Below are 22,404 nucleotides of genomic sequence, written 5' to 3' on the forward strand. Positions count from 1 at the left end.
TCACGAATATCGTACCACCTTTAGTAATGATGATCGAGGCTAGGCCCAAAATTCAATCGCTAAATTCTCAGTTCAGAGTGGATCAATTTGTCTGACATTTTCAGCAAATTCCCTTTACATTATCTAGTTTTTAACTATTATAGTGAGAACTGCCAGCTCTTTATCTAATCTCCCATAATGTATCTTTAATTTTCTCATTTTGAGTTTTCATTATGGACAATTCTATTTCTGTTGTTATGTGTTCAATGTACAAATATGATCAATGGACAGTGGCATTTCTGCCTTATCTTCCCCAAATTCCAATCGCCAAGGGATCTTTTATGTCCTATTACTAAATCATTTTATGAATTACGTATCAGATTTTTTATGTCCTCTCATATGGCACAGAACAATTTACATTAAAATCAACTAAAAACAAATAAAGTCAACAACACAAAGTATCTAAAACCTGAAATACTAAAAATCTACAACAAAAACATCAACAACAAAAAACAAAATAAAGAAAGTTCAGCTAATGAACAGAACAGAAAAAAATGAATTATACAGTAATTACTAAAGCAATAATTTGCAGTGCTTTACACAGTAAGCTCCAGACACAATGTATATACTTATAAAATCATTTAATTCAACAAATTAATCATAAGAGATAGAAATGGGGTTTAACACCCACTCGACACAAACTAGGTCATTTCGGGACTAACATATGGTTTTTAATTTTATTTCAATAATTTTCTTGTGCGTAGGGGTCTTCAGCAGTGGGAGGAAACCAGAGGACCCGGTTGTACTCAATGATAGACTTTGTGATACAGTGCACACGTGCTAACCAATTGGCCACCCAAACCCCCCCCAAACTAATAAGGGACTGTAACAAAATTTGCACACTTGCATCCAAATGGATGACCTACAGATCTTGTAACAACACCAGGGATATTAAATATCAGTTATTTAAGTCTTAAACTTGCATCAAAATCCATCTGTTTCAATAGCTGGGCAGATTGGAGAGGGATGGCAAGATCTATCCGCAGGTTATGGATGCAACTGTTGAAATTTGCGGCGTTCCCTAAATAAAATTTAGCTTTCAACCAATGAACAGGCTGAATTCTAAATAAGGCCTCTGTTTAGAAATATTCAAATTTTGGAATCCTAATGCATATGGCCAATTTAGTTCACTTTGATGGGTGTCATGTGCTTGAAAAGGTATGCTTTGCTGCTTATACGAGTTTGCAATTTATGCATTTCTTTCTAAACTCATATCCAAACCTAAAACTTTGTCTTGTTTAACCAGGTTACTGTTAGGGTTAGTCTTGTCTTACCAGCATTTTTTGTAGCGTTTCTACAGGTTGATTATACACACTAACTCCATTAATGTCCTTGATCTCATCACCTACATGTAACGTGCCTGAAATAATCAGAAATTCAGTCATTTATTCCACATTGTTCTTCAAGAAAATCAGGTAAGGTGATTTTGGGTGAGATGTGCAGAATGTTTGGGAAATAGGGAGAGAGAGAGAAATGAGGTTTAACATCCACTCGACACAAACTAGGTTAGTGTTTTTGTTTTTTCATATACTGGTTTCTTGACAAGAGATAAATAGAGATGGGATTTAACGTCTACTTGACACGAACTAGGTCATTTTGGGACTAACACATGGTTCAATTTTATGTCAATAACTCACTTGCACGTTGGGGTCTTTAGCAGTGGGAGGTAACCGGAGAACCCTGAGAAAGCCTACAAGGTTGGACATGGGACCTTACTTCTTGTCATGTACAACCAGGGAATCGAAACCACAGCAGTTGACTCAATGACAGACCTAATGATACAACATGCACGTGCTAACCATTCGGCCACCCAATCCCCCGTTTGGGAAATAATAAATAAATAAATGGGTATTTTGGCCTCACAATAGCCTAGGTGGCCATTCAATGGCATACATTGAATCATTCTGTGACACACTGCACTTCAGGATAATAAATGATCTAATACTTAAAAAGACTAGTGTGACTTTCTCCTGTAATTCTCCCTTCCATCTTACTGAACAAAATGGAATCGCTGCAACCAGAGGTTAAGCCTTAATTAATGCTGTGTAATTTAATCTTTTAAGTTGTATGCGTAATATTTGGCAGATGGAACATCAATTGTTGTCCACCCCTGACATACTTCATTTTAAAACAGGTTTCATTAAAAAAGCAGATATCAGCAAATTGTTCCCAGCTTTTGAAGTAAGCATTTGTGTCATTTCCGAGAAAGTTTGAAAAATATGATAGTGAGATGTCATTGAAACATTATTAAAATACAGATGTGCAGTCATCCTTTGATGTTGGCGTACCATTATTTCAAATAATGTGCCAAGCGTACATTATTTATACTAGTTGAAATTTTGGACAAGCATGATGTATTTCATTGAAAAGCATGTGCAGGATAGTGTCTGTATTTTAAGTTGTTTAATGGTGTTAAGACATTGTGTAATATATTGAAACAATAAGAGGCCCATTAAACCACACATAAACTACTGTTAATGACGAATGCATTTTATTATACATTTCACCTACCTTGTCTATGGATCATTCCACCGTGCATAATTCTGGCCACAAAACATCGACCCTCATCATTAACCTTTAACGTAATTCCCTAAAAAAAAAAATATATAAAACATTTATGAAACAGGGAAATTTTGTCTATGCTTCATTAAATTTCAATTGTCAAATCAAAGTTCACATGCATGGGATCTTGTTTTTTGTCCCATCGGATTGACTATACACGGTTACTACTCGATATCCACTCCTCCACCATTGACAAAACAGGCTGGAAAATCTTAGGTAACTCTCTGAGCCAACCCCTGGATCGAAAATTTCTAAACTCAAAAATGTGGAACCAAAAGTAAATTTTGTGTAGGTGTTCAGGTATTCCTGCTTAGTATGGACTTAAAGGAGCTAAATCGCTAATATTTGGGACCTAGAAATTCACACCAATGGGTCACAACGCATATAATAATGTAATATGAATGTATATAAACTGATTTACATTCAATCGTTTTCATTTTTTCTCTAATATCAAATCAGTTATGTTCGGCGAAATACGTGAGAAGTCTCAATCGAATGGCAATCTCTAGCGTCTACACCGGTAGTATTTATTGCACATGCTCTCCAGATAACAATATGGCGCCATCGTTTGACATGATTCATGGAATATGTCTAGCCTCGTCCTTCAAGTCCTTTGTTACAAATGGCACTGAAACGCATTATGGTACACGATGGTAAAATGTTTATTTTGTCTTGAATATTGGATTTTAGAAGCCCATCTTTTCGCGGTAAGATCACAATGTCAATGTTGATTTAAATTGAAAAATAATTTGTGTTTTCAATGTCAAAGACTTTGTATGATATTGATTTAGAGACTTAGATACTTTAAAGCATGGATGTTTTTACTCAATTAATGGTGATTCATTCAAGTGAAACAGGTTTCTGACTATAGTGTCCTGTAAACAACTAACAGATTTTGTGTTTAGTATGTAAATCTCTATAACAACTTTCAGATTTGACAGAGAGAAATGAAGTTTAAGGTCTACGCGACACAAACTGGGTCATTTTGGGACTAACATAAGGTGTGATTTTATTTCAATAATCAGCTTGCACATAGGGGTCTTTAGCAGTGGGAAGAAACGGGAGGGCCCGGAGGAAACCCAGGCAACAGGCAACAGGTGACCATATTCCTTGTCACATACAAACTGGAATCAAAACCACATACCACTTGAATCAAAACAGACCTTATGACCTAAAGCACACACATTAGACTACTCGGCTATCGACCCCCCCTTCCCTCCCCAATGATTGGTGTTTCATACTTTAATCTTTATAATCCTGTTCATACTGCTACTGTAACGGCAATACTATATACCGGAAAACACCGGAAAACAACCGGAACACCGGAAAACACCATTTTATAATGAATACCGGAAAACACCGGAAAAACACTAAATACCGGAAAACACACTAAATACCGGAAAATACCCTAAATAGGTAACCCGGAGACTGGCACCCTAAATAGGTAACCGGGAGCCTGGTCCTCTGTGTGCCTGGGTTAGGTTTAAGAATTTGGGGGAGAGGTTAAGTCTCCACATAAGCACTGACCTAGGATGATGAAAAGTTAGTTCGTGATATTTCTTAGTTTTATTAAAAATACATACAATACATTAGATTTATATACAAAGGTTAGGTGTCTGAAACGGTTCCGAGAATGGAATGATTAAATTTTGAGTATTGTAAACGGGTCAAATGTAAGTGTTCCATTCTGGATTACTTATAATACAGCGCAAATTCTGAGAATGGTGCTCTTATCATGACAAAGTTCATAGCTTGTGAACGAATCAACATCGACATTAGAAAGGCGGTGATTTATAATAATTTTATATAAAATGTCTTACCATTGGTTCATCTGTATTTTTCATGAACTGTACCAGTCTAACTCTGGTAATATTATCCCCCGTCTCCATTTCGTAACTATGGCCGTTGGTCTCTGTTTCTCCGTTTAAAAATGTCTGACTTGGAGGGGGCGTAATACGAACAGCATCTTCCCCATAAATCTCATGACCAACCACATCGTGGGTCTGTAGTAGAGCCTGGAAAATATTTAAATTGTAATATTAATCATGATGTAGAAATAAAACTGGATTTCATGCTAGAAATGATTCAATTGACATACAATTCAAAGCAAAACTATTATTTTCAAATTGTTTCATTGGCATTTAGTAACTGAACTGGAATATACAGGTCACAATTCTGTAGTCATTTTCATCCCATCAGAGCGACTAGACAGCTGTCCTTGTCAGGCCCTCCGTCCTGCACCATTGACGAGGGGAAACCACATCGGAAAATCCTGATGAACTTTCTCGGCCAATGCAGGGATCGAACACCCGACCTCCAGGCTAGCGAGCCAGCGCTTTACCCACTTAGCCAGTCAACACATGGAGATACATATAAGGTTTCTCAAGTCTGAAAGATGTAATCAGACCAAAATAATTTAATTTCTAGTTCTTCACGGTATAGATAAATAAATAGACACTCGAACTCGTATTTTGTTTAAAATTCTAAAACTACAAAATTTGAAACAAAAACCAAGTACTTTGAGAGAGAGAGAGAGAGAGAGAGAGAGAGAAGTCGTTTAACATCCACTCAACACAAACTAGGTCATTTCAGGACTAACATATGGTTTTTAATTTTATTTCAATAATTCGCTTGCGCGTAGGGGTCTTTAGCAGTGGGAGGAAACCGGAGGACCCGGAGAAAACCCACGAGGTTGGACAGGCCACCCTAATCCTTGTCATGTACAACCGGGGATTCAAAACCAGAGACAGAGAGAGAGAGAGAGGGAGAGAGAGAAAGAGAGAGATGGGTTTTAAGTCCACTCGACACAAACTAGGTCATTTCGGGACTAACAGATGGTTCAATTTCATTTTAATAATTTGCTTGCGCATATGGGTCTTTAGCAGTGAGAGGAAACCGGAGGACCTAGAGAAAACCCACGAGGTTGGACAGGCCACCCTAATCCTAGTCACGTACAACCGGGGATTCGAAACCAGAGAGAGAGAGAGAGAGAGAGAGGGAGATGGTTAGTTAGTGTTTTTGTTTTTTCATATACTGGTTTCTTGACAGAGATAAATAGAGATGGGATTTAACGTCCACTCGACACGAACTAGGTTATTTTGGGACTAACATATGGTTCAATTTTATTTTAATAATTTGCTTGTACATATAGGTCTTTAGCGGTGAGAGGAAATTGAAGGACACAGAGGAAACCCACGAGGTCGGACTGGCGACCCCTACTCCTTGTCATGTATAAGATCGATATAAGATCGATATAAGCTTGAACATCAATAGATCCTTAAAGTCACTGTCCGTCATTTGAAGGATTTTGAATTCTTGTAAACTACAATACAATCTGATTAAAATTCAGATCTATATTTTGTTTCATTTTTTTTATACTTTCGTTCTGACAAGATGTAATGGGAAGTCACATCAGCTGTCATACGAGCGGCTTTTGACCCTATGACATCAGACATTGATTAATCAATCAGTGTTGATGTTTCTAGGGGTTTACCCTCAGTTCCGTGCACAGTATGCCAATAACTCGCCATTACAGATCATTTCATTGGCTATTTCTTCACATCAACTAGAATGTGTGTTATATAACAACTCTTCCAGATCCTAATGTTGTGAAGACGAAATTTTGAACTATAGGATCTGTTTTAATCAAATTGACTAGAATATTGTGGAATTTGAATCTCAAACTTTCATCACATTAAACCTCTCATAGGAGACTGACCAAACTACTATAGAACCAACAGGAGGGATGAAGTTGTTTTGTGTCGCTCTCGCATTGGTCATACTTTTTTAACTCACATTTTCATTTTGACAGTTGAACACATTTTGATTGAGTGCAATCATCTCAAGAATGTAAGATCAAACTATTACCTTTGCCAGTCACTACATCAATTATTTGCTCAACCGGAGCTGTATCGAAAATTGTTAAACTTTTATTACAAATTTTAATTGTATATATACATCTGTATTTTTGTTTTTAACTATTTGTATACATAAAGGACTTATATTTATATGTATTTATTTTTAATAACATTATTGTATGTGATACTTGTTTTTATTTATGTATATAAATATATTTATGTGATATTGGTTTTATTTGTCTCGTCAAAATCACCATGTGTTTGGCACCATATAGCCCGGTTGGAGCTGACGTGCCATAAAACTCCATTTCACTCACTCCATAAATGATTCAATTCCATTCAGTATTTATGAAACTATGATGAAGTAGCTTTTTACCCGGTGTTGTACGGGAAGAGCCCTTTAATGGACGATTTTAGTTTTGAATTGTACTTCACCTTACAGTTCTCGCCATGTTTGCCTCATACAATCATTAATGCTCTTTTTTTCTTTTGATTTACTACTCTATTGTTTCGAACAAAAGGAATCGCAAACTTCCAAAACTAAATGATCCATTTCTATTAATTTCCATACAAAACAAATAAACACATTCAATGTATGGTTCCCTCGTGATGCACAGAATAAAAAACACACACAATGCAATTTGTCTAAAACCTTCCTACATAATGTCAGAGCACTATCTAATGTTTATGACCTCCTTTGATCTCGCAGGCTTTATTCCCTATGCAAGCATTTAATGTGTTCTACGTGCAGTCATTTTTTATTGGGTTACACGATTGAAACCCATAAACAGACAGGATAAAATTCCTCCCAGGGTTTGATGACTGGCACTAACATTGTATAATATCACCACCTTAATAACTCTCAGTCATGTTAACACAACAAGTAAAGCTAAGCGGCTTATTTTAAGCGAAACCTTCCGCTTGAAAAACCCTTGCTGAGCTTCGGCTGTTCTATTTTCATTTATTACCTTGACAACTGAAGCCAGATTTAACAGTCGAGGCTAGAAGAAATTTAATTAGTTTATTTCAAAATAACCTTCAATTCAAATAAAGCCATAAAAAATCCTCACGGATCATTTTTGCGGTCTAATGAAATCTATCATATTTTATCCAAATGTGTCATATTAAAAACAGCAAATGTGACAACCTAGTCTAACTCAATGCTAGCCTGAATTATCCAGTAAAAAATGATGGGAGTTGAGTCAATGAACAGAGCTCTTCAAGGAAGTCCTTCAATATTCAGACTACTCGAAGTTCTTTTTGAAGTAAAGGAGATCATTGTCAGAAAAGTTTATGAAGATAATGATTGTTGAGCGGCTTCTCCGAAACTTTCAAACCAACATCGCTAAAAGCTATTCAGCTTTTTTCAAAGCAATTTCTTTTTGTTCATCCATATAAAACTATGATAATTCAATACTGTGATCTGTATACTCGAGATTTCGTTCATCTTCCAGGACTTAATTAGAACCGCTCCTGTTTTGTCTGATTTTCTAAAGACATTGATTCAAATCCCGAAGATCTAGACACATAGTCTCAGACTAGGATATTATCTCACAATTTCCCCCAAATAAAGACGGGCCAAACGACAATATACAATATTCCCTCTGGGAGGAATTATTGTCAAATCGACCTTCAAAATAGCAGTAATTATCATTAGAGATCTTTCTGAAAGGAATAGCTTCAAGCAATGAAAAGTGCTTTGTAGAATGTCCAACCCTTGAGTTGGCGTCTTCACCATGAACAAAAAACACACAAGATGACATCATTCCTGAATGTTTTTCAATATTCAAATGCAAAGCTGAAGAATTGAGTGAAAGCAAGGAGCATGTATCTCTATAGTAGATTTATAGACTCTGTTTGTGTATATCTATATTCAACTTGCATCAGAAATGAAATGATGTTTAACGTCCTGTTGTTCTGTTCCGAACTGGGCTAATGAAGACGGGCATACACCATACAGTGTGCTATGAGGGAAATTTTGCCAAGAGAGTGGCACTACTGACTACTCTTATATTGAATTCCAACTGTCAAGGGATCTTTTATGTGCATTTCAATATATACACGGGGCCTCAGTTTTTCGTCTCATCCGAAGGACTAGACAGCTGTCCTTGTCAGGCCCTCCCGTCCTGCATCACTGACAAGGGGGAACCACAGTAAGATTATGGAGACCCATCTGTTAAAATGATGAGATCAGGTGTTTATTACTAGGCTTCATACAGGAGAATGATGAGATGTACAATCTACAGGGGAGGTAGTGGCATGGCGTCACTTCCTATAGTATTATTCAATACTCCTGTTTTGAGACACACATATAACTCTTAAACCATTGTATCTTTGTGTCACTCTTAAAATGAAATTGGGTTTAACGTCCTACTTTTCTACTCCGAGGGAAATTTTGCCGAGGCAGCAGCGCTACGGCCTTCTCTTATATCGAATTCCAACTGCCAAGGACCTCGTTTTTGTGCCATCCGAATGACTAGATAGCTGTCCTTGTCAGGCCCTCCGTCCTGCATCACTGACAAGGGGAAACACGCCGGAAAATCTGATGAACTTTCACGGCCAATGCAGGCATCGAACACCCGACCTCCAGGCCACCATGGCCCTGTCACTCTAAAAACATCACACTTTGTGTCATAACCCTTTAAACACATATTTGTATTATTGTTCTCCAAACATCAAATGTTTGAAAACCCATAACATTTTCATGTAACAAATGTTGGTACAACCAACAAATTAATACTGACAGCATCCATTTATTGATTAAAAATCAAGGTGGACAAAGCATCGGAGTCACACGTTTAAATTAATTATCTTAAAAAAACAGCAAAAGCAAGTTGTGCTTAATCATTGCAAGATCGTGGAAAACGAATTGAAAGAAATAACGGGAGATTCTAGACAGACAAATTCACAACATAAAATAATCATCTTATCAAAAAAAGATTTTTTTTCTTTTAAGTCTACATTTACAAAACGAAATGAGAGAGAGAGAGAGTGAGAGAGAGAGAGAGAGAGAGAGAGAGATGGGTTTAAGGTCCACTTGACACAAACTAGGGTCATTTCGGGACTAAGACATGGTTCCATTTTATTTCAATAATTCACTGGCGCGTAGGGGTCTTTAGCAGTGCTAGGAAACCGGAGGACCCAGAGAAAACCCACGAGGTTGGACAGGCGAACCTACTCCTTGTCATGTACAACCAAGAAATCAAAACCACGCCAGTTGACTCAATGACAGACCTTATAATACAGCGCGCACATGCTAACCATTCGGCCATCCAACCTCTAAAACGAAATGTAGATGATATAAAGTTTGACTTGGAGATTATCCAACTTGTGAGTATATTGGTAATAATCACAACTGGCAGTCAGAAGTTTCACAGATAATTTCCAGCTGCAAGAACGAATCAAATATGTAAACAGCGTAATGTCAACAGCATGGAATCATGGAATAAAGATCTGGAAGTAATTTTTCTCCTTTCAGTCAACAAGTTGCCGCCATGTTTGTTTTCATAGTATTGTAGCCAAGTAATGGTTCTTGTATTTTGTTTGTTTATAAAGACAACAATAATTACCGACTGGTAAATATGGCGGAAATTATTTATGGATAGAATTTAAAGATTTGAAAAACTCGGGTGATTCTGTAGATAAAATCAACAGTCATTTTGAGACTAATATTTGTTTAATTTTCGCATGGCCATGTGTGCAATGCTAGGAAAACTCTGCCCGGACTGCAATGTTTCTGCACAGTCATCGAATTTTAACAGTCAGGGGTGGTTCTTTTACATGCATTCAAGTGAGTATATGGTTGAAACTTGGTTTTCCATTCTATCCAAAGAACTAGCCTATAGCCTTCATCGAATTCCAGCAGTCAGGGGTCTTTGGCATGCATGCGAGTATATGGTTGAACCACAGTTTTACATACTGTCCAAAGAACTAGGCTATAGTCTTTATTGAATTTCAACAGTCAACAGTTCTTTCACGTGCACGTGAGTGTTCACATGGATAAACTTCAGTTTTAACATCCTATCCAAAGATCTAGGCATGGCTTTCCTTGTCAGTCTCACAGATGCTATCTCGGATAATTGGGAACCCAAGTGTCTTTCCATCCCACACCAGGATGTTCTGGATGAGCGTCTTATATCAAGCCCGAGTTGACCAGTAGGACGTTTAATCCATTTTCATTTCATTTCTATCATATCAAACATTTAGCTGTATTATTCATATCAAACATTTGGCTGTATTATTCATATCAAACATTTGGTTGCATTATTCATATCAAACATTTGGTTGTATTATTCATATCAAACATTTGGTTGTATTATTCATATCAAACATTTAGTTGCATTATTCATATCAAACATTTGGTTGCATTATTCATATCAAACATTTGGTTGCATTATTCATATCAAACATTTGGTTGCATTAATAATACAGTCTGCATCCATTACCCAAAATCTACACTAAAACATTGCTTTGTTTGTCTTTTATCTGTTTAACTATACTAAAAGCAATTTTCATAACCTAACAAACTACCAAAAATAAACCATTTCATGTATTCTTTCATCAAAGTCAATAATAGCAGGTTTTATTCTCAATAATGGCTTGATAAACGATTTGTATGATAACACAATAATAGCTCTACAAACAACTTCTATTATTCTCTTTCATAACACAAATTTCATCAAAGAGTAATGAACATTAACATGTACAGGATATTCAATCAAATAATCACATATAACATGTATGAGTGCACCACTTTATATAGGTTTTACATTTATTAATTATTAAGCAGAGGGAGAGAGTACAATTTTATTTCAATAATGCACTTACACTTACTTGAGCAGCAGATCGGATTCCAATCCAGTAAATATTGCAGACTAGTGATAACACCGAGAGTTGATTATGGTTTGGATAAGTTAATTAATGTTTAATTAATAATTTAGATAACATTTCAGGCCTAAAGAAAGACCTGCAATAGGCCGATTTAGCTCTCCCATAATGTATCTTTAATATTTAATTGAGTAGAATTCTCTTATAATAATTAAAAGCAAACAAATATTGATTGATGATATATCAAAGTATTGTAGAATTCAGTCTGTTATTAACACAACAAAACTTACACTTAACATGAGATACGGCATACAGCTGTCACCACTGTCACCTCAATTGATGTCTTCCATATGTCACATTGACAAAAGTCAATATTAATATCAATTCATATCGCTACCCATTCAAGTCTATTAAAATAATTTCATAAGAGAAGAAGTATGTCTCCCGAGGCACCTTGAAATTTGTTTATCGATTGGGCTTTTATTAATGATTAAAATCTGTTTCTAGTGAAACATGTATTTGTCATCAGCAGGTTAACCAGAAGTTACCAGAACTGAAGAAATGAAATGGGGTTTAACATCCTACTCCTCTGCACAAACTAGAATAATGAGAGAGAGAGAAATGGGGTTAAACGTCCACTCGACACAAACTAGGTCATTACAGGACTTAATTTTATTTCAATAATTCGTTTGCATGTAGGGGTCCTCAGCAGTAGGAGGCAATCGGAGGACCCGGAGAAAACCAACGAGGTTGGACAGGCGACCCTACTCCTTGTCACGTACAACCGGGGAATCGAAACCACGCCAGTTGACTCAATGACAGACCTTATGATACAGCGTACATGTGCTAACCATTCGGCCATCCAACCCCCACACTGACATGGGAATATAACACTGAAGAATTCCGAGGAATATTCTCTTCAAACACTGGGACTGAACCCAGAACCTCTTGTGAGTGACCTAGATCCACCTCCTCCACCCCCCACCGACTAAGCTACATTAAAAAATTGTAAAGCAACACGTTTTATGAGAAAAGTATTACGGTCGTGTGCTTTATCCTTTATCATCAGATGGGGTGGCATGGGATGGCTATTCTAAGTGCAAGATAATGATATAATGTGATACCACAATTTTTAATGTTGTGATCGTATTAATTCATAATAAAAACTGACGTCGAATGGGGTGTTGGATTTCTCTCTTTAAAAAGCTGAGTGTATGTATGCCTACGTAATTTAGAGACGATGGTGGCATCATGCATTGTTAACTGTCGAAGCATGTATCTGTCTGAAATAACCAGAACAATATACATTAGGAAAACTTCCTGATGTTGGGAAAACTTCCTGTCGCAATAAACCAGACCTGAATAAAGACTATACTTGACTTCAGACTTGCTCCTGACACCTTTATCACAGTGTCGGCAAACCATAAAACATTAATCTTTTCTTTTCATTTCTGGAGATTTATACAAATAGACGTCTCCTCATTTATATATTATTTATTGACTAGAATTGAGTCACGATATTTCAATGCTCAAAGCATTTAACACGGGTTCAGCTAATTCAGAACAGAATAACATTTTAGTGTATTTTTCTAAGACGCAGCCAAGAGCTTAAGTGATACAAATTAAGGAGATAAGAGTCAATTGGATAGATATTAAATTATTACCCTTCTAGACAACGACAAAAGCTTTACATGTATTCAAGAATACGGAGATTTCTGATTCTAAAAGTCTGTCTTCTTTCATTACAAGGGCGAGAGCGAGATTTGTGTAAATTAATTGAAATCACTCAAGTCAACAAAATATTATCGTAGACTAGACTTTAACATCGATTTCTTTAATCAGTTCAACATCTTATACTTGCTATTCAATTTACTTATCCCCCCTGACAGCTTCTCTTTCAGAATGAATTCTAGCCCTCGGGTTATTAGACATCACAACTCGGTCTTTGAATTTATACCAACACATTTGTAAGCGGTGAGACAATTTCACAAAGATCGGACCTATTTGAATTTTTGTTCTATGGAAACAACTATGAAAGATAGGTTGCCAGGCAATGAAACATACGCCTGTAATTCCTATTTCTCACTTTACCCGGCAGAATAAATTGGGTTTTTTTGTTTTTGTCCCACATTGCGTTCAGACGACAAATTTAAACTGGTTTAACAATCCCCAGGATTTTTAAACCAGTCCAACTTAAGCGTCTGAACAGGCTATTAGATATAAGTGGGTCCTTCAATATATACCGGCACTTCTGCTTTATCTTTGAAAAGAAAGCTGAGACAATACCACTAATGAAGGTCACAAAAAGGGGGGAACAAACTAATTTACAAAAATGTACTTGACTCCTCTTCTCAAAACTTTTGAGTTCCAAATTTCTATGTTTTGAGATTTTAAACAAAACATTATTCAAGAGAGAGTGAAATGGGGTTTAATGTCTACTCAACACAAACTAGGTCATTTCAATAATTCGCTTGCGTGTAGGGGTCTTTAGCAGTGGAAGGAAATCAGAGGACCCAGAGAAAATCCACGAGGTTGGACAGGCGACCCTACTCCTTGTCACATACAACCGTGAATTCGAAACAATGCCTGTTGACTCAATGACAGACCTTTATGATACAACGTGCACGCACTAAGCATTCGGCCATCCACCCCCACATAGTATAGCTATATATTTAACTATATCATGAAGAATTTAAAATGAAAGTGTTTTGACTACTATAACAACTAACAATACAATCTAGATATAAATCGTGGAAAATTTTGTGATCAAATTATATGCCAATATTATATCAAATGTGGATTTAAACTGATGTATAAATTCTATCAAGTTGGTTGCATTTCTAGTTGCCCTCGGATTAAATGTGTCTGGTTAATTTCAATATATAATACAGTGGAAATCTCATATAGAAATCATTACTTTTCGGTGGTTGACATCGTACAATGGGCTACGTAGATACATACAGACTAGTTGAAAGGAAATGAAATGAAATGAAATGGGGTTTAACATCCTACTGTTCTGCTCCTATACTGGGCTAATGAAGATGGGCATACGCCATACAGTGTGCTACGAGGGAACTACTGCCTACTCTCATATTGAATTCCAACTGTCAAGGGATTTTTTACGTGCAAGCCAATGTGTACATGAGACCTCGGTTTTTCGTCCCATCCGAATGACTAGACAGCTGTCATTGTCAGGTCCTCTACCCTGCATCATTGACAAGGGGGAAACCGAGCCTGGTAAAGTGCACAAAATATAAGATAGATTGCCAAACACCGAAACATATACTCCCCAGCAGCTATGTCAGTCGAGCAATCCACAAAGATTGTCGCATATTTAGGTCAAGTCAGGGGTCAAAAGATCAACTTATGACCCTATGATGTCAGACATTTGATTAACCAATCAGCATTGATGTTACTAGTGGATTACCCACAGCTCTGTGCAAAACACGCCTAAAGCTCGACGTGACAGACCGTTTCATTGGCTTATCCCTGACACCATTCAGAACACGAGTTATATAACAACTCATCCAGATCCAAGTGTAGTAAAGATAAGTAAAACGAAAGTTTGAACTATAAAAACGAAACGAAATAGGATCTGTGTTTTAACCAGATTGAAAGTTTACACTACCCTGATAATCTTGTTCTATTTTGTACACATGCATCTAATTGAATAACCAAACGCCAAACGTATATCATTTCTATATCATGGGGGAAAAAATATCAAAACAGAAAAAAAAACCTTGATGACAGGCTATAACAAATTATGTTTTCCTTGACTTTTCTTTCTGGAAAATTATATTTCATGATGACATTATGTAATTTGTAAATATTGGTAAATTAAAGGAGACATTCCTCTTTTCATTGGATCTCGAGAAAAAAAGTTTTGTTTTAGTATGCCAATCAAATGCCAAAATGTGAAGAAATTGTCTATTTATGTTATCTGAAAGTTTCAGTTGAAATAATTTTAAAAGCCAATCGGAAATATTTGCCAAAACCATTTATAGGGGTTGCACTGCTTTTAGTTTCAGTTGAAATAATTTTAAAAGCCTTACAGAAATGATTGCCAAAACCATTTATAGGGGTCTGGCTATTTTTTCAGAGCACTTGCCTCAAATTGTTCATTAAGTAACCTGATAATCAACAAAAAAAAAGCCTGAAACGAAATCAAACGAATTGTAATGTGGTTTAACATCCTTTTTTTTAGCACAATAAACACTGAAATGAAGAGAGCGAGAGAGAGATTGAGAGGGTTGGTTGGTTGGTTTAATGTCCACTTGACACAAAACTAGGTCATTTCAGGACTAACATATGATTCAATTTTATTTAGCAGTGGGAGGAAACCGGAGGACTCGGATAAAAACCAACGAGGTTGGACAGGCAACCCTACTCCTTGTCACATTGAAACCACACCAGTTGACTCAATGACAGACCTAATGATAAAGCACACACATGCTAACCATTCGGCCATCCACCCCACCTTACTGAAACGAAGCAGGGCTTAATGATCTGTTTTGCAAAAAAAACACAGAAAGTTATAGGCCGGTTTATCCTAGTAAAAAAAAAAACTGTCTCTAACTGCCCCGGATTACCAAACATTGGATTCTCTTGAAAACATATTACAAGAACTTCAGATATTCCTTTGGATTAGAATAATATGCCTTCCAAATAGAATTAACCAGTTTAATTTATAGGAATATACTATATTGGATTACTCCTTTAAATGTAGAATGCATTAAACCCTTTTCTTCAAAAATACTACAATCTTGATGACAAACTATTAAGGAAAACAAATTGATATTGATGGCCAATAAGACTAAGTGTTTTATTTTCAGAACAATAACTTCTATATATCTTCATGATTTTCTAATATCAATCTGTAATTTCGAGAAAAAGAATTATTTACAGTTTTCTAGATAATCAATAATGTCACTGTTTTTCCATTTTCTTTTTGACAAATTGTCTTTATGATTTAACAATAGCTCGTTCGTCAGTGACTGTTTAAGAGTTGTTTTTCTGGTGAATCTCTCGTAACTACGCATCACAATTAGTCAATGCTCCCAAAATTGTATGATAAAATTTGGTTATTTGGTTTTAGTTACATCACAGTAATTTTCTGAACAAGAGTATTTTTTAGGTTTCCATTTAGCTAGCTGCCAGCAGTAAGATAATTGGCCTGTCATTAACGTAACTTTTCATAGTTTTCCCAAGAATGTTTAGAACATAGTTTACCAGGCATTATAACGTACAGCAACAGACACCAGATAATGGTTAACATTTTAAATGTTTTTTCTTTAAATATTTGTAACTTATTTTTTTTTACCGGGGGTCACTGTGGCTTAGACGCTGGCTCGCTAGTCTGGAGGTTGAGTGTTCGATCCCTGCATTGGCCGAGAAAGTTCATTCAGATTTTCCGACCTGATTCCCCTTTGTCAGTGATGCAGGATGGAGGGCCTGACAAGGACAACTGTTTAGTCGTTTGGATGGGTCGAAAAACCGAGGTCTCGTGTACACATTGGCGTGCACATAAAAGATCCATTGACAGTTGGAATTTGATGTAAGAGTAGGCCGTATTACCGTTGTCGGGGCAAAATTTCCCTCATAGCACACCCACTTCACTTCGTTTTTTGACTACTGTAAATCACTAGCTCTAGCTGAACATCTATAAAAATGAAATGAATTGGGGTTTAATGTTCAACAGTTCTGTATCAACTGTGCTAATGATGACGGGTAAACCATAGTGTCCTATAAGGGAACTTTCACCAGGATGACAATTCAATTTCAATGTTCAATGGTTCTTTTATGTGCACGTGAAAGACTACACATGATCTATAGGCATCTTCCTTCAGTATTCCAAAATTATCAATAATAATCTATATTTCATTCATATTACATTTGGAAACTTTTCTATGGGGTTCGTAAAACTATCAAAAGTATTTATAAACACTCCTTTGGTTTCATATTGTGTTCTTTTACGAATCAAATTACTGTCCTAGAAGCCATCTTTACAAACAAGGAAATTGAATCAATCTAGAACGGCCAGCACGTAATTCACATCCGCTGATCAAATTTGTAGCAAAACCAATATTGCTAACTAAATTACCTCCCCTGAGGGTTATGACCTTATTGACTCCGTATCAACCATTTGGATATCTTTATACAACAAAATTTGTGAAAAAATCAGCATCTTAAAATATGATCGAGATATTGATCAGAGTAGATTTATGTGAAAACTGTGAAACATTTTTATAATCAAATAATATTTTTATTTTGATTAATAATAATAATAATGGTTTTCTATAGCGCTGAACATTCAGTCAGTCTGATTAAAAATCTAAAATAAAGAAATATCCTATTTACATGTAGATCAAACCAATAATAGACAACGATTAAAAGAGAGAAAGAGAGAGAGAGAGAGAGAGAGAGAGAGAAATGGGGTTTAACCGAGGATTCGAAACCACGCCAGTTGACTCAATGACAGGTCTTATGATACAGCGCGCACGTGCTAACCATTCGGCCATCAAACTCTCCCCCCCCCCCCCTGATTAAAAGAAACAAAAAGAAAATCTCAGAAGAATACACATGTAGTGCTAACCTTTGATTGTACGATAGAGATGCTTAACTCCAGACACTTTCAAATATCTATAGTTATGAAAACTGCACAAATAAACTTTAGAATTTTGCACTAACAAAAAGTACGAATGTTATCAATGGCGAACTGCTTTCAAATTGCAGTAATACTTGATCTTGTATTATTCTTTAAAACCATACAATATCGTACCCAGGTCACGATTACCACCGACATCAAAGAGACAATTCAGTCTAGTGATCAAACGAGTTTTAACTATGATATGGTATGCCTGAAGATCATTGGAACGTATTCATCGCGAAAGCTCTTCATTTCATACCCCGGAACTAGTTGCATACACTTGCTAATAATCTTGCTCTTTTGAGGATGAAGCTCTTAAAAAAAAGCCAAGGCTGACTTGGAATGCCTTTTCTTTGGACAATTACTCATCAATTGATGGATTCCAACTTTTGATAAAACATCACATTTCTAGAAGGCTGCAATAACGTCCTGCGCTGTTCCCTTTTCAATTAGTACTCTGGTTAATATAGTACATGCCCCAATATATATGTTTACTAGAAATAATAGACCCAAGACCCAATATTCAAGATTTAATGGCAAATATACAACTTCAAATCATACACACACAAAAAAAAAAAATTTCTAAGAAACATATTGGTCTAAAAAATTTAAAATCAATCAATCCTTACATTTATAAATTATAATCATCTAAAGTTCATAAACACCATCTTTTTTAGTGTCAGCGAATGCCGGAAGGTTAATTCATTTCTATATTGCTCACAAGATGATATCTAACTCTGTTTTTTTTTATTAATCATCTAAATCACTATCTCAAAAAAGCCATTAAAGAGAGTAATTATCAGCCTTCTGGCACACTGAGGACTGAAGAACTCACACGCGTAAATAAATCCCCCCGACTAATTTTACAATGTGATTGGTGCAAGTCTCTTGAGACAAAATCCTTCGTTACTTCTTATTGACAGTTTATTCAGAAAGTTATCCACCTTAATTACCAACGGATTTCATTAGTGAGAAACTTGGCTTTAATTAAGGCACCAAGTTGATTTCATTTCCTGAACATCATCAGAGTCAGAAATGAAATACAACAAAATGATGTTTACGAAAAAACTCAATTATTTCAATAACTTGGTTGATACAAAATTTAACTTTGTACTATAATATAATTTAACGCAATGTAAACAGAAATTGTTTTCCATCTTTAACTTAATTCAAATCCTAATCTAATTGAAAGCCACTATGTTTTACATGTCTGGAATTGAATTAATTTGATTTCGTTATCGTCTGCTGAATACCGAAAACATATTGGTTCATAACGATATTTAAATCAATTGCTCAGTCCTAATTTAAGTTATGGTCATCTAAATACAAGACTGTTTTAAGACATTAAAGGAAGGGTTGGATGGCCAAATGGTTAGCGCATATGGTTTGTTATTGAGTCAACCGGCGTGGTTTCGATTCCTTTGGTTGTACATGACAAGGAATAGGGTCGCCTGTTCAACCTCATGGGTTTTCCTTTGTTCTTCGATTTTTTCCCACTGCTAAAAGACCCCTATGCGCAAGTGAATTATTGAAAGAAAATTTAACCATATGTTAGTCCCAAAATGCCCTAGTTTGTGTCGAGTGGACTGTATTGCTAATCTGAAATAAACAAAATATGTCAAAGCCCTGGTCATTTGTTGGTGTTATAATTTGAACATCCAGGATATTTTAGACAGATATTAAAATATTTAAAACATTTTTTTATTTTTCAAATGAACCATTTTAACTGTGATTTCAGAATCACAGGCCAAATCCTCAGAAAAAGATAATTACATTTTACAAGCCCGAGTCAGATAACAATTAACACGTTCAATGACAATTCCTTCCGTACGTGTAACCACTCAATTACGTCGTTTAAGCAATATCTCAAGTGAATTCAGTATAGCCAAAGAATTGATTTTTTGGGTGGTTTAGCCATCGCGGAAAGTACTCTGTATTCTATCCAGCAATCATGGCAATCGGATTAAATACGAAACTAAACTATGTTTAAAGTTCCTAACATTGACTATTGACGATTCTCTGACACTTCCTGTTAAGGTAATGTCAATTAACTATGATGAAGGATGCTTCCGTATCGAACCACGAAGCTACTCGTTTAAATTTTATTTACTGTCTGCCGTTAATGAGATTGAATATTGGTCGCAATGAAAGAAGAGCTTGTCAACACCTCGATCCTTGTAACAAAAGCTAATACTAAGAGGATGGTCTTGTAACATCCGTCAATTCACCCAAAGCATAAATAAAAGAATACGCAAAAATTGAAATGAAATGGGGTTTAACGTCCTACTCCAACTGGACATATGCCATACAGTGTGCAATGAGGGAAATTTTGCCCGGGCAGCGGCACTATGGCCTACTCTTATATCGAATTCCAACTGCCAAGGGATCTTTTACGTGTACGTCAATGTTTACATGGGACCTCGGTTTTCCGTCCCATCTGAACAACTAGACAGCTGTCCTTGTCAGGCAGTCCATTCTTCACCACTGACAACACGTTGGAAAATCCTGATGAACTTTCTTGGCCAATGCAGGGATCAAACACGTGACCTCCAGATTAGCGAGCCAGCATCTTACCCACTTAGCCATCGTGGCTCCCTCGCAAAAATATACATTTGAAACCATGTCATGAGCAAAATTTGTATTTATCAACTGAACGAGTGAGCGCGTTCCGTCTATGTCAGCTGTTTCAAGCGTAAAATTTAACTTGTCAATATTTCTAACATAATTATAAATATATAGAAAATACACACAGATGTTGTGCCGCAGTCCGTCTGGCAACAAAACACGTATGTAAACAGTGTTGATAGCCATGTTAACCTAGCATTATACTGAAACTCTAATTATTCAAAACCATGATAAATTTCCGTGTAATGTTAAAGTTCGTATCGAGCACATGACTGATTTTAACAGACACAGTCTAACGATGAGAAAAAAAGTCGTACAACTAACCAGAAGTCTCACAAAGGGTTTTAATTACTCAATTAAAATATTTCTATCATTCATAACAAAACACAACACAGGGTATATATGTATATAACTACTTCTCTAATATTTAATAACAACGTTTCATAACACATACACGTCACGTTTTCAGCCTATTTATCCATATTTTGGCTTACATCAAACTAATTAATAACCAGGCCCGGAGTTCACAAAACATTCTCAGACTTAAGTTAAGATTTTACTCAAAATTGTTCGCTTTATTTTAACTAAAATATAGCGCTTTATTAAACTTTTGTTGTTTTAATGTATCAAATACATCAATAAGAAACTATGTGCAAAGTTTTGTGTTTCTTTATCAAAGAAAGTTGAGTAAATTCTTAACTTAAGTCTGAAAATGCTTTGTGAACTTGGGCCAGAAGAAACCATTAAAAAAAAATAAAAACAACCACAAATAATAGAGAAGTAGTTATATCCATATATACTTTATGTAGTGCTTTGTTTAGTTAACCGTGCCTCGAGATGTCATTTAAAGAAATGATATTTATATCATGCCAAATACAAGTCATAACAGAGCTAAACATTCAAAAGATGAACATCATGTGTATATGAAATAATCGGAAACAGCATTTCAACAGTAACAATAATCCCAATGTATGACTAACCTGTTAACCAAACGATATCCACGGCTCTACTACAAGCCATACACACACCATCAACTAAAAACGTCAATATTTCTCCCATGCATATTGGAAATAAAATCTCTATATACTCATATTAGCACACCACCAGTCATAAAGGAAAAGCTGCAAGCACCTGCTTCACTGCCTAAACATGAGCTACTTCTATCTAAAGGCTGTCGAATCATGGATAAATGAACTCTCTATAATACGTTACTCTATGCTTGATTAAAACCATTGATTGACAAACAGAATGACACAGAACACTAACTTGTAGACACTGTAGTTTTTCACCTGGTGTGATTAGCGAAAAAAAATATGTTCAAAAGAACAACAATTAACAGCAGCAGCAGAAGGATATAATGAGGTTTAAAGCTGATAATTGTTACGTTAAATCGAACTCTAATTGATTTAATTAAACATACATTATACAAGAGCTAACTCTGCCTATTGCAAGTCTTTCTTTAGGCTTGAAGGAAATGTTATCTAAACTATTAATTAGACATTTCTTAACTTATCCAGACCATAATCAACTCTCGATGTCATAGCTAGCCTGCGATATTTACTGGATTAGAATCCGATCTTTCAAGTGCACGCCAATGTTTACATGGGACCTCTGTTTTTCGTCCCATCCGAAGGACTAGACAGCTGTCCTTGTCAGGCCCTCCGTTATCATGGTGTACCTATATAAAATCAATAATATATCAATCTTGTCTCTATGCCTTTAATTATGTATCTACAGGAGAACGAATCTTTCACCTCGGCTACATTACCAAGCAAATGACTTGATTATAACTATTAGCCGACTTACTCAATAAATCTATACAATAACTACTAGTGCGTGATAACCATC

At 35.9% G+C, this 22,404-nt stretch overlaps 1 protein-coding gene across 17 annotated transcripts in view; it reads right to left on the minus strand.

Moving 5' to 3' along the window:
- LOC126814921 (peripheral plasma membrane protein CASK) overlaps positions 1–22,404 on the minus strand; it is a 416,793-nt gene that overhangs the window by 21,148 nt on the left and 373,241 nt on the right. For 16 of the 17 annotated variants that reach the window (XM_050540452.2, XM_050540435.2, XM_050540444.2 and 13 more), the window contains 3 exons: positions 4,422–4,616; positions 2,551–2,629; positions 1,314–1,399 (listed from right to left, as the gene is read on the minus strand). In XM_050540452.2, coding sequence (XP_050396409.1) covers positions 1,314–1,399; positions 2,551–2,629; positions 4,422–4,616 — 360 coding nt within the window. Of the gene's footprint in view, positions 1–1,313; positions 1,400–2,550; positions 2,630–4,421; positions 4,617–21,536; positions 21,654–22,404 lie in introns of those variants that run through there. The other variant, XM_050540485.2, reaches the window with a different exon arrangement.

The sequence above is a fragment of the Patella vulgata genome, chromosome 1 (assembly GCF_932274485.2).
Source record: "Patella vulgata chromosome 1, xgPatVulg1.2, whole genome shotgun sequence".
NCBI classification, from domain to species: Eukaryota; Metazoa; Mollusca; class Gastropoda; family Patellidae; genus Patella; species Patella vulgata.